Genomic DNA, 14,954 nt, shown 5'->3' with positions numbered 1-14,954 from the left:
TCCTATATCTATCTCCCCTCAATTTAAAGCTATGTCCCCTCGTTCTAGACATCACCATCCGAGGAAGAAGGCTCTCACTGTCCACCCTATCCAATCCTCTGATCATCTTGTATGCCTCAATTAAGTCACCTCTTAACCTTCTTCTCTCTAACGAAAACAGCCTCAAGTCCCTCAGCCTTTCCTCATAAGATCTTCCCTCCATACCAGGCAACATTCTGGTAAATCTCCTCTGCACCCTTTCCAATGCTTCCACATCCTTCCTATTATGCGGCAACCAGAATTGCACACAATACTCCAAATGCGGCCGCAGCAGAGTTTTGTACAGCTGCAACATGACATCATGATTCCGAAACTCAATCCCTCTACCAATAAAAGCTAACACACCGTCCGCCTTCTTAACAACCCTCTCAACCTGGGTGGCAACTTTCAGGGATCTATGTACATGGACACCGAGATCTCCCTGTTCATCCACACTGCCAAGAATCTTACCATTAGCCCAGTACTCTGTCTTCCTGTTATTCCTTCCAAAATGAATCACCTCACACTTTTCTGCAATAAACTCCATTTGCCACCTCTCAGCCCAGCGCTGCAGATTATCTATGTCCCTCTGTGACTTGTAACATCCTTCCGCACTGTCCACAACGCCACCGACTTTAGTGTCATCCGCAAATTTACTCACCCATCCTTCTACGCCCTCCTCCAGGTCATTTATAAAAATGACAAACAGCAGTGGCCCCAAAACAGATCCTTGTGGTACACCACTAGTAACTGGACACCAGTCTGAACATTTCCCATCAACCACCACCCTTTGTCTTCTTCCAGCTAGCCAATTTCTGATCCAAACTGCTAAATCACCCTGAATCCCATACCTCCGTATTTTCTGCAGTAGCCTACCGTCGGGAACCTTATCAAACGCTTTACTGAAATCCATACACACCACATCAACTGCTTTACCCTCATCCACTTGTTTGGTCACCTTCTCAAAGAACTCAATAAGGTTTGTGAGGCACGACCTACCCTTCACAAAACCATGTTGACTATCTCTAATCAAATTATTCCTTTCCAGATGATTATACATCCTGGGCGTCATTCTCCGACCCCCCGCCGGGTCGGAGAATGGCCGTTGGCCGCCGTGAATCCCGCCCCCGCCCCCGCCGAAGTCTCCGGTACCGGAGATTGGGCGGGGGCGGGAATCGGGCCGCGCCGGTTGGCGGGACCCCCCGCTCAATTCTCCGGCCCGGATGGGCCGAAGTCCCACCCAGAAATTGCTTGTCCCGCCGGCGTAAATCAAAGCTGGTATTTACCGCGGGACCAGGCGGCGTGGGCGGGCTCCGGGGTCCTGGGGGGGGGCGCGGGGCGATCTGACCCCGGGGGTGCCCCCACGGTGGCCTGGCCCGCGATCGGGGCCCACCAATCCGCGGGCGGGCCTGTGCCGTGGGGGCACTCTTTCCCTTCCGCCTCCGCCACGTCCTCCACCATGGCGGAGGTGGAAGAGACTCTTCCCACTGCGCATGCGCGGGAAACTGTCGGCGGCCGCTGACGCTCCCACGCATGCGCCGCATTTCCGTGCCAGCTGGCGGGGCAACAAACGCCATTTCCGCCAGCTGGCGGGGCGGAAATTCCTCCGCCGCCGGCCTAGCCCCTCAATGTTGGGGCTCGGCCCCCAAAGATGCGGAGTTGTCTCTACTCCCCTTCTTGAACAAGGGGACAAGATTTGCTATACTCCAGTCTTCTGGCACTATTCCTGTAGACAAAGATGACTTAAAGATCAAAGGCTCAGCAATCTCCTCCCTAGCTTCCCAGAGAATCCTAGGATAAATCCCATCCGGCCCAGGGGACTTACCTATTTTCACACTTTCCAGAACTGCTAACACCTCCTCCGTATGAACCTCAAGCCCTTCTAGTCTAGTAGCCTGAATCTCAGTATTCTCCTCGACAACATTGTCTTTTTCCTGTGTGAATACTGATGAAAAATATTCATTTAGCACCTCTCCTATCTCCTCGGACTCCAAGCACAACTTCCCACTACTGTCCTTGACTGGCCCTACTCTTACCCTAGTCATTTGTTTATTCCTGACATATCTATAGAAAGCTTTAGGGTTATCCTTGATCCTACCTGCCAAAGATTTCTCATGTCCCCTCTTGGCTCTTCTTAGCTCTCTCTTTAGGTCCTTCCTAGCTAACTTGTAACTCTCGAGTGACCTAACTGAACCTTCATGTCTCATCTTTACATAAGCCTCCTTCTTCCTCTTGATAAAGGGATCAGGGGTGAGCTGGCAAGGTGGATACAGAACTGGCTAGGTCATAGAAAGCAGAGAGTAGCAATGGAAGGATACTTTTCTAACTGGAGGGCTGTGACCAGTGGTGTTCCACAGGGATCAGTGCTGGGACCTTTGCTGTTTGTAGTATATATAAAGGATTTGGAGGAAAATGTAACTGGTCTGATTAGTAAGTTTGCAGACGACACAAAGGTTGGTGGAATTGCGGATAGCGATGAGGACTGTCAGAGGATACAGCAGGATTTAGATTGTTTGGAGACTTGGGCGGAGAGATGGCAGATGGAGTTTAATCCGGACAAATGTGAGGTAATGCATTTTGGAAGGTCTAATGCAGGTAGGGAATATATAGTGAATGGTAGAACCCTCAAGAGTATTGAAAGTCAAAGAGATCTAGGAGTACAGGTCCACAGGTCACTGAAAGGGGCAACACGGGTGGAGAAGGTCGTCAAGAAGGCATACGGCATGCTTGCCTTCATTGGCCGGGGCATTGAGTATAAGAATTGGCAAGTCATGTTGCAGCTGTATAGAACCTTAGTTAGGCCACACTTGGAGTATAGTGTTCAATTCTGGTCGCCACACTACCAGAAGGATGTGGCGGCTTTAGAGAGGGTGCAGAAGAGATTTACCAGAATGTTGCCTGGTATGGAGGGCATTAGCTATGAGGAGCGGTTGAATAAACTCGGTTTGTTCTCACTGGAACGAAGGAGGTTGAGGGGCGACCTGATAGAGGTCTACAAAATTATGAGGGGCATAGACAGAGTGGATAGTCAGAGGCTTTTCCCCGGGGTAGAGGGGTCAATTACTAGGGGGCATAGGTTTAAGGTGAGAGGGGCAAGGTTTAGAGTAGATGTACGAGGCAAGTTTTTTACGCAGAGGGTAGTAGTGGGTGCCTGGAACTCGCTACCGGAGGAGGTGGTGGAAGCAGGGACGATAGTGACATTTAAGGGGCATCTTGACAAATACATGAATAGGATGGGAATAGAGGGATACGGACCCAGGAAGTGTAGAAGATTGTAGTTTAGTCGGGCAGCATGGTCGGCACGGGCTTGGAGGGCCGAAGGGCCTGTTCCTGTGCTGTACATTTCTTTGTTCTTTGTAAGTGTTTCGACTGCTTTAGTAAACCACGGTTCCCTTGCTTGACCACTTCCTCCCTGCCTGACAGGTACATACTTATCAAGGACACGCAGTAGCTGTTCCTTGAACAAGCGCCACATTTCCATTGTGCCCATCCCCTGCAGTTTTCCTCTCCACCCGATGCATCCTAAGTCTTGCCTCATCGCATCATAATTGCCTTTCCCCCAGATATAACTCTTGCCCTGCGGTATATACCTATCCCTTTCCATCACTAAAGTAAACGTAATCGAATTGTGGTCACTGTCACCAAAGTGCTCACCTACCTCCAAATCTAACACCTGTCCTGGTTCATTACCCAGTACCAAATCTAATACGTCCTCGCCTCTCGTTGGCCTATCTACATACTGTGTCAGGAAACCCTCCTGCACACATTGGACAAAAACAGACCCATCTAAAGTACTCAAACTATAGCATTTCCAGTCAATATTTGGGAAGTTAAAGTCCCCCATAACAACTACCCTGTTGCTTTCGCTCCTATCCAGAATCATCTTTGCAATCCTTTCCTCTACATCTCTGGAACTTTTCGGAGGCCTATAGAAAACCCCTAACAGGGTTACCTCTCCTTTCTTGTTTCTAACCTCAGCCCATACTACCTCAGTAGACGAGTCCTCATCAAACGTCCTTTCTGCCACCGTAATACTGTCCTTGATTAACAATGCCACCCCTCCCCCTCTTTTACCACCTTCCCTGAGCTTACTGAAATACCTAAAACCCGGCACCTGCAATAACCATTCTTGTCCCTGCTCTATCCATGTCTCCGAAATGGCCACAACATCAAAGTCCCAGGTACCAACCCATGCCACAAGTTCACCCACCTTATTCCGGATGCTCCTGGCTGCAGTTCTATCTGAAATGGGTGGCAGGTTTCTGTGAACACCTCCATAGTGAGGCAGAGACTTCTGACTCACTATTCTCTGCTGAGAATGAAGTGTGACAATTGCTGTGGATGCATGTGACCTCCTACTGACATCCTTCTCCACTTTGTCCTACTCCCTCTTCAAGTAACTTGCCTGCATCTGTGCTGGCTCTGCTTTTTCTCTCTATCATGCAGCAGGCCATACGATTTGCGACTGCATCACCCAAGACTGGGACCAAATGGTCTAAGAGGAACCTTTGAAGTCAAAGCCAAAGTTTTTACCAGCACAAAACACCAAGCACATGTACTAACTGAGAAGTATATAGTAGAATCAGCCAGCAGGTATACTGAAACTTGTTGATGATCACTTTAGATAGCGCAGGTTGGGGAGGGGAAGGTCTTCCCACTCCTCAGTATGTGTTCAGCTATGTTTGATGAAGAGAGGACATTAGTTGTAATGCCAAAGGCAAAATGGTACAGCTGGCATCAAATCAGTCGCACATGGTGACTGACATCAGGATCTGCCACATTGTGCCTCTGGTGCCGCTCCCCACCCCCGCACTAATGATATCTGAAATGGAATTTGCCATGGCCCACATCAGCAATATGTGCACATGACCCATTGGCCATTTTGGTACCAAAACAGCGTCTGCAACATCGGAAATATGGGGGCTGCACAACCAAAGTTTGCACTAATAATGTTCATATTAGTAGCGATCAACAAAATATTTTTATAAATAGCTTGGTTATTTGATTGAATATGTTATACTGAATTGGTTTTGGATGTTGCCACATATAGAGGAAAAGTCTTGTGATGCAGTGGGTAGCATCTCTATCTCAGAAGTTCCTGGTTCCTGCCACCATGGGACTTGATAGCCAAGGAAGGTAGATATTCTTCCAGGACATGCCTGTGGCAAGAGCAGGAGATATTCCAGGTGAGCCATATGATGGAAAGAGAGTTGGGGCTTCTGCCACCATTTTCCATAGCTCTAAACTACAATGTGCATGTTGCCACAGCAACCCAGACCCCCTGAATGGTCTATAAACACACCACCACCCACATATGTAAGTTGCTATCTAATGAGGGAGTTGTACATAACCCATGATGCATTAGAGGAAGTTTGACACCACAGATGAAAAGACAAATTCTCCCATCGTGCCCAGAGCAGGTTTGGTGACAGGCAGGACCAGAGAATCCCGTGGGAAACAAAAAGTCAGAAACCCCCCGGCGTAAAATCACGTTGCAATTCTTCCAATGGCAGGTTAATGGAGGGTCAGTCATTCCACTTGCTGGTGGCGTGAATGCAATTTGCATGTATTTGCATCTCATGACTGCTCATTAAAACAGCTGCCTGCCAGTCTCCATCAGGTCTTCCAATCTTGTGTCACACCAGCAGCAAATCACGTTGGTATCAAACCCGAGTGCAGAAAAGTGGCATGCAGAAGACAGCCCTCAGCTGGCAAGAGACTTTGAAGTGAGTGCAAGAAAGCCTTTCTGCCATAGTGCTATGCTGCTCCAGATGTACTGGGGGCATTCTGGCTAAGTTTGCCGATGATACAAAGATAGGTGGAGGGGCAGATAGTATGGAGGAGGTGGGGAGGCTGCAGAAAGATTTAGACAGTTTAGGAGAGTGGTCCAAGAAATGGCTGATGAAATTCAACGTGGGCAAGTGTGAGGTCTTGCCCTTTGGAAAAAAAAATAAAGGCATGGACTATTTTCTAAACGGTGACAAAATTCATAATGCTGAAGTGCAAAGGGACTTGGGAGTCCTCGTCCAGGATTCTCTAAAGGTAAATTTGCAGGTTGAGTCAGTAATTAAGAAAGCAAATGCAATGTTGTCATTTATCTCAAGAGGCTTGGAATATAAAAGCAGGGATGTACTTCTGAAGCTTTATAAAGCATTAGTTAGGCCCCATTTAGAATAGTGTGAGCAATTTTGGCCCCACACCTCAGGAAGGGCATACTGGCACTGGAGCGGGTCCAGCGGAGATTCACACGGATGATCCCAGGAATGGTAGGCCTAACATACGATGAACGTCTGAGGATCCTGGGATTATATTCATTGGAGTTTAGGAGGTTGAGGGGAGATCTAATAGAAACTTACAAGATAATGAATGGCTTAGATAGGGTGGACGTAGGGAAGTTGTTTCCATTAGCAGGGGAGACTAGGACCCGGGGGCACAGCCTTAGAATAAAAGGGAGTCACTTTAGAACAGAGATGAGGAGAAATTTCTTCAGCCAGAGAGTGGTGGGTCTGTGGAATTCATTGCCACAGAGGGCGGTGGAGGCCGGGACGTTGAGTGTCTTTAAGACAGAAGTTGATAAATTCTTGATTTCTCGAGGAATTAAGGGCTATGGAGAGAGAGCGGGTAAATGGAGTTGAAATCAGCCATGATTGAATGGTGGAGTAGACTCGATGGGCCGAATGGCCTTACTTCCGCTCCTATGTCTTATGGTCTTACTGTTCACCACTCTGCCGTGACAGTTCCTGCCATCCATCTCCATGCCAACCTGGCCTTCATGAACTATGCTGCTGGACCCATGCACCCTTCTGTGTCACTACTGGGTTCAGTACTGCAACCTGGGGTTGGAGAGAACAGAGATCTCCATCCCTCTGGTGCCACACACAAGTGTCTATCTGGAAAGCATTGTGCTCCGGGCCTCAGGTAATCACCGCAACAAAGGTCATGTGGTAGGCTATATTAGGGGTATTGCGGTACCTAGGTGGGATGTACCTTATACTGTAGTATGAGTGGTAGAACCTGCCTGCTGGTTCCGCCCAGCAGGCGGAGCATGAGAGTCTGTGTTTCACCCACAGCAGTCATTCTGTACCGGAACTGCTAGGGTAACTACTTGTTCATTAAAGCCTTCAATTGGATTACAATCTCGCTTCAGTAGTGATTGATCGTGCATCAATTTAATGAACAAGATTGAAGAATGGCTGCTCTCCGCATCAAGCCAGAGTGTCTACAAATCAACCCCCACGCGGCAAATGCAGCAGCAACTTTTAAACATTGGCTGGCATGTTTCAACGGGTACATCAGGATGGCCCCGACTACCCCCACGGAGGAACAGAAAATGCAAGTCCTCCACTCAAGGGTGAGCCCAGAAATCTACAAGCTTATCGAAGACGCGGACGGTTTCGAGGATGCAATGACTTTGTTAAAAGAGCACTACGTCCGCACTGTGAATCAGGTATACGCTCGGCATCTTTTAGCTACCAGATGGCAGATCCCAGGGGAATCACTGGGCGATTTTTACCGTGCATTGTTAGTGTTAGGTAGAAACTGTAACAGTCCACAAGTCTCAGCCAATGACCACGCCAAACTCTTAATACGTAATGCTTTTGTTGTGGGCATGCTGTCCTCTAAAATCCGCCAGTGACTGCTGGAAAACGACACGCTAGGGCTTAAAGAGGAACGGAAACTTGCGCACTCCCTAGATGTAGCCTCCCGCAATGCCCAGGCCTACGTTCCCGACCGCGCGGTACCCGCATCCCGCATGGACAGGGTGAACCCCACCCGCAGCCGATTCCAAAGCACCCCTAAATTCCCCACAAGCTTGCGCAGTGCGGCATCCAGGAAACGCTGGGGGGGGGGGGTGCGATGCTATTTTTGCAGGCAAAACAAACACCCCCGGCAACACTGCCCGGCCCCATCCGCAATCTGCAAGGGCTGCGGGAAGAAGGGGCACCTCGTGGCAGTATGCCAGGCCCGGTCGGCTGCCGCTGTCTCCACAGGCGAACCGGGCCCGCTGCCATTTCTCTCCTCACAGGCCATGTGTGATTCATGGGGGCAACCATCTTGGATGATGTCTCAGGACCCCGAGTCGGGTGGCCGTGTATCGCCCAACGAGATATCTCAGCTTCTGCCACAACTTGCCTCAGTGACACTGGACCAGTCTCGGCCCCGAACGCTTTCAACCGCTACGACGTCGGTACTCATCAACGGGCACAAGACATCCTGCTTGATCGACTCTGGGAGCACGGAGAGCTTCATCTATCCCAATACGGTAAGACACTGCTCCCTCGCTGTACACCGGATTAAACAAATGATCTCCCTGGCCTCTGGATCCCACTCTGTGGAGATCCGGGGGTACTGCATAGCCAACCTCACGGTCCAGGGCGTGGAGTTCAATAACTCTACATCCTCCTCCAACTCTGCGCTGCCACACTCCTGGGACTGGACTTCCAGTGTAACCTGCAAAGTTTAACGTTCAAATTCGGCGGCCCCATACCCCCCCCTCACTGTCTGCGGCCTCGCGACCCTCAAGGTCGACCCGCCTCCCTATTTGCAAACCTTACCCCCGATTGCAAACCCATCGCCACCAGGAGCAGATGGTACAGTGCCCAGGACCGGACCTTCATTAGGTCGGAAGTCCAATGGTTACTAAAGGAAGGCATTATCGAAGCCAGCAACAGCCCCTGAAGAGCTCAAGTGGTGGTTGTAAAGACCGGGGAGAAACATAGGATGGTCATAGACTACAGTCAGACCATCAACAGGTATACGCAGCTCGACACGTACCCACTGCCCACATATCTGAAATGGTCAACCAGATAGCGCAATACAAGGTTTTCTCCACAGTAGACCTTAAATTAGCCTACCACCAGCTCCCCATTCGCCCTGGCGACCGCAAGTACACTGCATTCGAAGCAGATGGGCGGCTCTACCACTTTCTAAGGCTTCCCTTTGGTGTCGCAAATGGGGTCTCGGTCTTCCAACGGGAGGTGGACCAAATGGTTGACCGGTACGGTCTGCGTGCCACGTTCCCGTACCTCGACAATGTCACCACCTGTGACCACGACCAGCAGGACCACGACAACAACCTCCGCAAATTATTCCATACCGCAAAAATCCTTAACTTAACCTATAACAAGGACAAATGCGTGTTAGCACCGATCGCCTAGTTATCCTCGGCTATGCAGTGCATGATGGAGCCATAGGCCCAGATCCCGAAAGCATGCGCCCCCTCATGGAGTTTCCCCTCCCCCCTGCCCCAAGGCTCTGAATTGTTACCTGGGCTTCTTTTCTTATTACGCCCAGTGGGTCCCCAATTGGCCTTTTCACGCACTCTCCACGCCTCAGAAATCCGCCATTCCTCCATCGAGAAGGAAGTCCAAGCCATCATCGAAGCTGTGCGGCATTGGAGGCATTACCTGGCCAGCAGGAGATTCACTCTGCTCACTGACCAATGGTTGGTAGCCTTCATGTTTGACAATGCATAGCGGGGCAAAATTAAGAATGATAAGATCTTACGGTGGAGGATCGTGCTCTCCACCTATAACTACGAGATCTTGTATCATCCCGGGGAGCTCAACGAGCCTCCTGATGCCCTGTCCCGCGGCACTTGTGCCAGTGTACAAGTAGACTGACTCCGGACCCTCCTCGGCAACCTCTGCCACCCGGGGGTCACCCGGTTCTTCCACTTTGTTAAAACCCGCAATCTGCCCGACTCCATCGAGGAGGTCAGGGCCGTAACCAGAAACTGCCAAATCTGCGCGCAGTGCAAACTGCACTTCTACAGGCCAGAGAAAGCACACCTGGTGAAGGCTTCCCTCCCCTTTCAAAGCCTCAGCATGGATTTCAAAGGGCCTCTTCCCTCCACTGACCGCAACACGTATTTCTTAAACGTGATTGATGAGTACTCCCAGTTCCCTTTCACCATCCCGTCTCGACATGATGGCTGCCACCATCATTAAAGCCCTCCACTGCATCTTTAACCTTTTCGGTTTCCCCGCCTGCATCCATAGCGATAGGGGGTCCTCCTTCATGAGTGACGAGCTGCGTCAATTCCTGCTCAGCAAGGGCATTGCCTCCAGCAGGACGACCAGTTACAACCCCCGGGGAAATGGGCAGGTAGAGAGGGAGAACGGGACGGTCTGGAAGGCCGTCCTACTGGCCCTACGGTCCGAGAATCTCCTAGTGTCCCGATGGCAGGAAGTCCTCCCCGATGCACTTCACTCCATCCGATCACTACTGTGCACTACTACCAACGAAACATCTCATGAACGTCTCCTTGCCTTCCCTGGGAAGTCCTCCTCGGGGACCTCGCTCCCAACATGGCTGGCAGCCCTGGACCCGTCCTACTCCGCAAACACGTACGGGCCCACAAGTCGGACCCACTGGTCGAGAGGGTACATCTCCTCCATGCTAACCCCCAGTACGCCTATGTGGCGCACCCAAACGGCTGACAAGACATAGTCACCCTCCGGGACCTGGCCCCCGCTGGATCCCCACCCACACACCCCCACCAATCCCAACCATTTTTTCACTGGCGCACACCACCGCAGCCCCCTTCCCAGGAGGATTCGTCCTCCCACTGACCCCATCCGGATGTGATGAAGCTGAAGACGACACGCTCCCAGAGCCACGGATGCCTGAGCCGACGCCAGCATCACCGCCGGGACTGCGACAATCGCAGATGACGACCAGGACCCCCGACCGGCTGATAGTTTCATTGTAAAACGAACTTGTAAATAATTGCCTGTAAATTTGTGTATTGCATGTAAAGGCACCGAAGGGTACCGCTATAACCTCTACCACTGTAAAAGCAAGGCCACCACCGCCGCCGAACTCTTTTTTAGACAGGGGGTGAATGTGGTAGGCTATATTAGGGGTATCGCGGTACCTAGGTGGGATGTACCTTATACTGTATTATGAGTGGTAGAACCTGCCTGCTGGTTCCGCCCAGCAGGCGGGGCATAGGTGTTTGTGTTTCACCCACAGCAGTCATTCTGCACCGGAGCTGCTGGGATAACTATTTGTTCATTAAAGCCTTCAATTGGACTACAATCTCGCTTCAGTAGTGATTGATCATGCATCAGGTCCAAAGCCTGACCGTGGGTTGAATGTGACGTGATGCGGTGGCACAGATGTTGGTGGAGGCTTAATAAAAACAAGGGGTGCAATATGGAAGGAGAACTGTGCAAGGAGCGTGGTGTGGGAAGGGAAAAGACTCACAATGGCAGGCAGAGGGATGACCGGGGAGAGGGAGGATGGGGGGGGGGGGGGGGGGGGCGGGGGGGGGTGGACAGCTGGTAGCTGGAGCCTGACAATACTGCATGAAAAGCTCACAAACAAGGGGGTCAAATGGATACCACATTGTGTATTGGAAGGGTGTGGATAAAAACTCCAAATGTTATGGGCAAGGATGCAAGTGGAACATGGGTGCCTCACAGGCTTGGGGGGAGTGTGGCTGTATCGAGAAACAGGCTTCTTCTTGTGGCTGCTAGCCTTTTTGCTCCTGGTTGATGGCATCCTTCATGATCTGATGAAGAGAGGTGGGCTGGAGAGAGTGATGTGAGTGTGCTGGACAGGGAGGCAGTGGCGTATTATCGCTGGACTTGTAATCCAGAGACCCAGAGTCATGCTCTGGGGACCCAGGTTCAAATCCCGCCATGGCAGATGGTGGAATTTGAATTCAATAAAAATCTGAACTAAAATGTCTGAAAGGTGACCATGGAGCCATTGTTGATTGTCGTAAAAACCCATCAGGTTCACTAATGTCCTTTCGAGCAGGAAATCTGTTGTCCTTACCTGGCCTACATGTGACTCTAGATCCATAGTAATGCGGTTGACTCTTAAATGCCCTCAGGGATGGGCAGTAAATGCTGGCCCAGCCAGCGGCACCCACATCCCATGAACTAATTTTTTAAAAATATGGCACCGGAACCTTCGAACCCCCTAGCTGAGCATGGGCAGATGAATCATTTGCCGGCCCACCAGGAGAGGCGAAGAGGAAGTCACCTGTGCATAATTAATAAGCTTCCAAGCACAGGATCTATTGTGGGCTATTCTGTAAAAGTGCTACATTGCTGGAGCTGCCCTCCACCTCACTTTGCCTCAAAGTGTTTCGTGATAATGAGGAGCAATGATGTGAGACATAAGTGATGCAATATTACAATAGCATTTTGTATAAATGCTGTAACGTTACATGTCCACACTAACTCAGGACCCATGTCTATATGTGCAAATTAATCGTGACTAACACATTGTTCATAATATATATATATTGCGTACATATGTTTGTATTTTACATCTATGACTATATGCCGTGACTAAAATCCCAACTCAGATTCCTTGTAGAGGATGAATTTGACTTCTGTCTGCCTGGTTGTCGTGAGGAATGAAAGGAAAATTGACAGAAGAATGGGCCTTCTTGCATAGTTTATATGCACCTAGTGGGGGAAGGTTTTCTCTCTGTGGTATATCTCATGAAATTGTAAATCTATTTATAAAGGTTTATGATTTCATTACCCAAAGCACACAGAAGAAAACTATGACAGTCAAATCAATCAAGGAGTGGCAATGATGGTATCAAGTATGGTCACCACTGACCCAACTCCATCCTCCTAATTGAGAAAATGTGGACCTGAAGGAAGATGACAGAAAATGGGACAAAAATATCAAGAGTTTTTAAATATTACATTATGCCATACCCAGTACTGTCTACCTTACAAATCTTGAATGTTCCATGCACTATAATTGATTCACCTATAAATAATTGAATCTGACAATTCTACAGATAGGCATTAATGAATTAAAAGCTAATACAGATGACAGTAAATTATCTTTTTGCAGAATAATGCACATTTAGTATAATGTTCATTCACAATAAAATTACAAATCTAACAATGCTGAACTTTTATACTAACATTCTTATTTCATTGAAGTCTCTATCGATATTTTACCTGTTACTCAATTTAGCTGAAGATGTTTTTGATGTTTCGGACTGATAGTAAATTCATAACACGAAGTGTCTCAGCATATAATAATCATGTATAGGTTCGTAGCAGGGCTTGAATGGTCTCTAAGCAATAATATAGTTTCATTCATTGCTAATACTCAATACTGAAATCACAGTATATAACAGGCAAGCTAAGATATATCTGCATGTATTTTGACTCCAATCACATGATAGCAGGATATGAAATGAGTTAAAAATGTAAATTTTAATTTATGGCTGAATATGGTTGCAATATTTGTGCAGAATGAAATTTCTGATTACCATGAAGGGGAACCACAGACCCATTTGCAAGACACAAGTTCTGGCAGATTAGTGGCAGGAAGCAAATCTAATATTTTGCATCCAAAATAAATTATACAATTTATAGTGCAGAAGGAGGCCATTCGGCCCATCAAGTTTGCACCAGCCTAGTAACCCCACCTATCCTTTTGGACACTCAGGGGCATTTTAGCACAGCCAATCCACCTAACCTGCACATCTTTGGACTGTGGGTGGAAACTGGAGCACCCGGAGGAAACCCACGCAGACACCGGAAGAAAGTGCAAACTCCACACAGTTACCCGAGGTTGGAATTGAACCTGGGTCCCTGGAGCTGGGATGCAACAGTGCGAACCACTGTGCTACCGTGCCGCCCAAATATTATTGTTTAGCTAAGTGTTTGTACAGAGAATGATTACAGAGAAGGATGCTGGTGGCAAGGATTTTTTTTTTTTAAATATTCATTCTCAGCCTGTGGGTATTGCTGGCAAGGCTGTAATATATTAACCATTTCTGGTTGCACCGTGAAGGAGAGCCTAACAGATCCCATACTTGGGGAGGGAATCAGCCATGGAGGGATTTGAAAACAATAATGTAAATTTTAAATTCAGGACATTGCTTGAGTGGGAACCAAAGGCAGTACTCAGCACAGAGATGATAAGGGAAACGGGCACACTGCAGGTTGAGGCACAGGCAGCAGAGTTTTGGATGACCTCAAGTTTACCAATGAATCTGGGGCGGGATTCTCCCAACAGGCGGCTAAGTGCCGACGCCGGAGTAAAAACGGGAGTGTTTTACTCCAGCGTCGGCGCCTATTCCGGGGCCCAATTCTGCGGCCCACAGGGGGCTAGGACGGTGCTAGAGCAGCCTCCGCCGCCCCAGCTGCCGATCCTGTCCTGAACCCGGCGCATGCACAGTTGAGCCGGCGCCAACTAGCGCATGCGCAGTGGCCTTCTTCCCCGCGGTGGCCCCAACGACAAATGGCGCACAGCTACAGGAGCCAGCGCGGAGGAAAAGAGACCCGGGGGGACAGAGAGGCCGGCCCGCCGATCGGTGGGCCCCGATCGCGGGCCAGGCCACTACGGAGGTCCTCCCGCCAGGGTTGGACCCCCCCCCCTACACAGGCCGCCCCCGGATCCCTCAACGCCGTGGTCCCGCTGGCTCAGAGCAGGTTAGAACTGCGCTGGCGGGACTCGGCTTTTTGTTGACAACCGCTCGGCCCATCCGATCCGGATAATCGGCACGCCAGCCCTGCCGGCCCGTGCCGGAGAGCCGACGCATACCCCGAACGGTGCCGTGCCGACCAAGCCGGCACCAATGGCACTGATTCTCCGCATTGTGGAGAATTGCGTCCTGGCGTCGGGGCGGCGTGGCACGATTCGCGCTGCGCAGCGCTGATTCTCCGACCCGGCGGGGGGTCGGAGAATTCCACCCCATATTAATTATAATAATAATAATCGCTTATTGTCACAAGTAGGCTTCAATGAAGTTACTGTGAAAAGCCCCTAGTCGCCACATTCCGGCGCCTGTTCGGGGAGGTCGGTACGGGAATCTGATTACAATCTGATCATTTTGAAAGATTGAGGGTGGGATTTTTGCCCGTCCCCACAGCGTATTTTCCAGCTGCGGAGGCGGCCTGCTATTGGCATTTTGCACTGCCTGCCCGTTTCCTGCCGGGAAC

The 14,954-nt window shown here is 49.9% G+C and overlaps 1 protein-coding gene across 2 annotated transcripts in view; it reads left to right on the top strand.

The window, feature by feature from the left end:
* Positions 1 to 14,954, top strand: part of cnmd (chondromodulin) — a 100,872-nt gene that overhangs the window by 69,834 nt on the left and 16,084 nt on the right. Inside the window, exon 7 of one of the 2 annotated variants that reach the window (XM_072476307.1) lies at positions 12,532 to 12,903. The exons of the other annotated variant lie outside the window; for it this stretch is intronic. Coding sequence (XP_072332408.1) covers positions 12,532 to 12,624 — 93 coding nt within the window. The 3' untranslated portion in view covers positions 12,625 to 12,903. Of the gene's footprint in view, positions 1 to 12,531; positions 12,904 to 14,954 lie in introns of those variants that run through there. 2 annotated transcript variants of the gene reach the window in all.

Source organism: Scyliorhinus torazame, chromosome 15 (assembly GCF_047496885.1).
Source record: "Scyliorhinus torazame isolate Kashiwa2021f chromosome 15, sScyTor2.1, whole genome shotgun sequence".
NCBI classification, from domain to species: Eukaryota; Metazoa; Chordata; class Chondrichthyes; order Carcharhiniformes; family Scyliorhinidae; genus Scyliorhinus; species Scyliorhinus torazame.
This window is presented reverse-complemented; position numbering and strand designations above follow the sequence as displayed.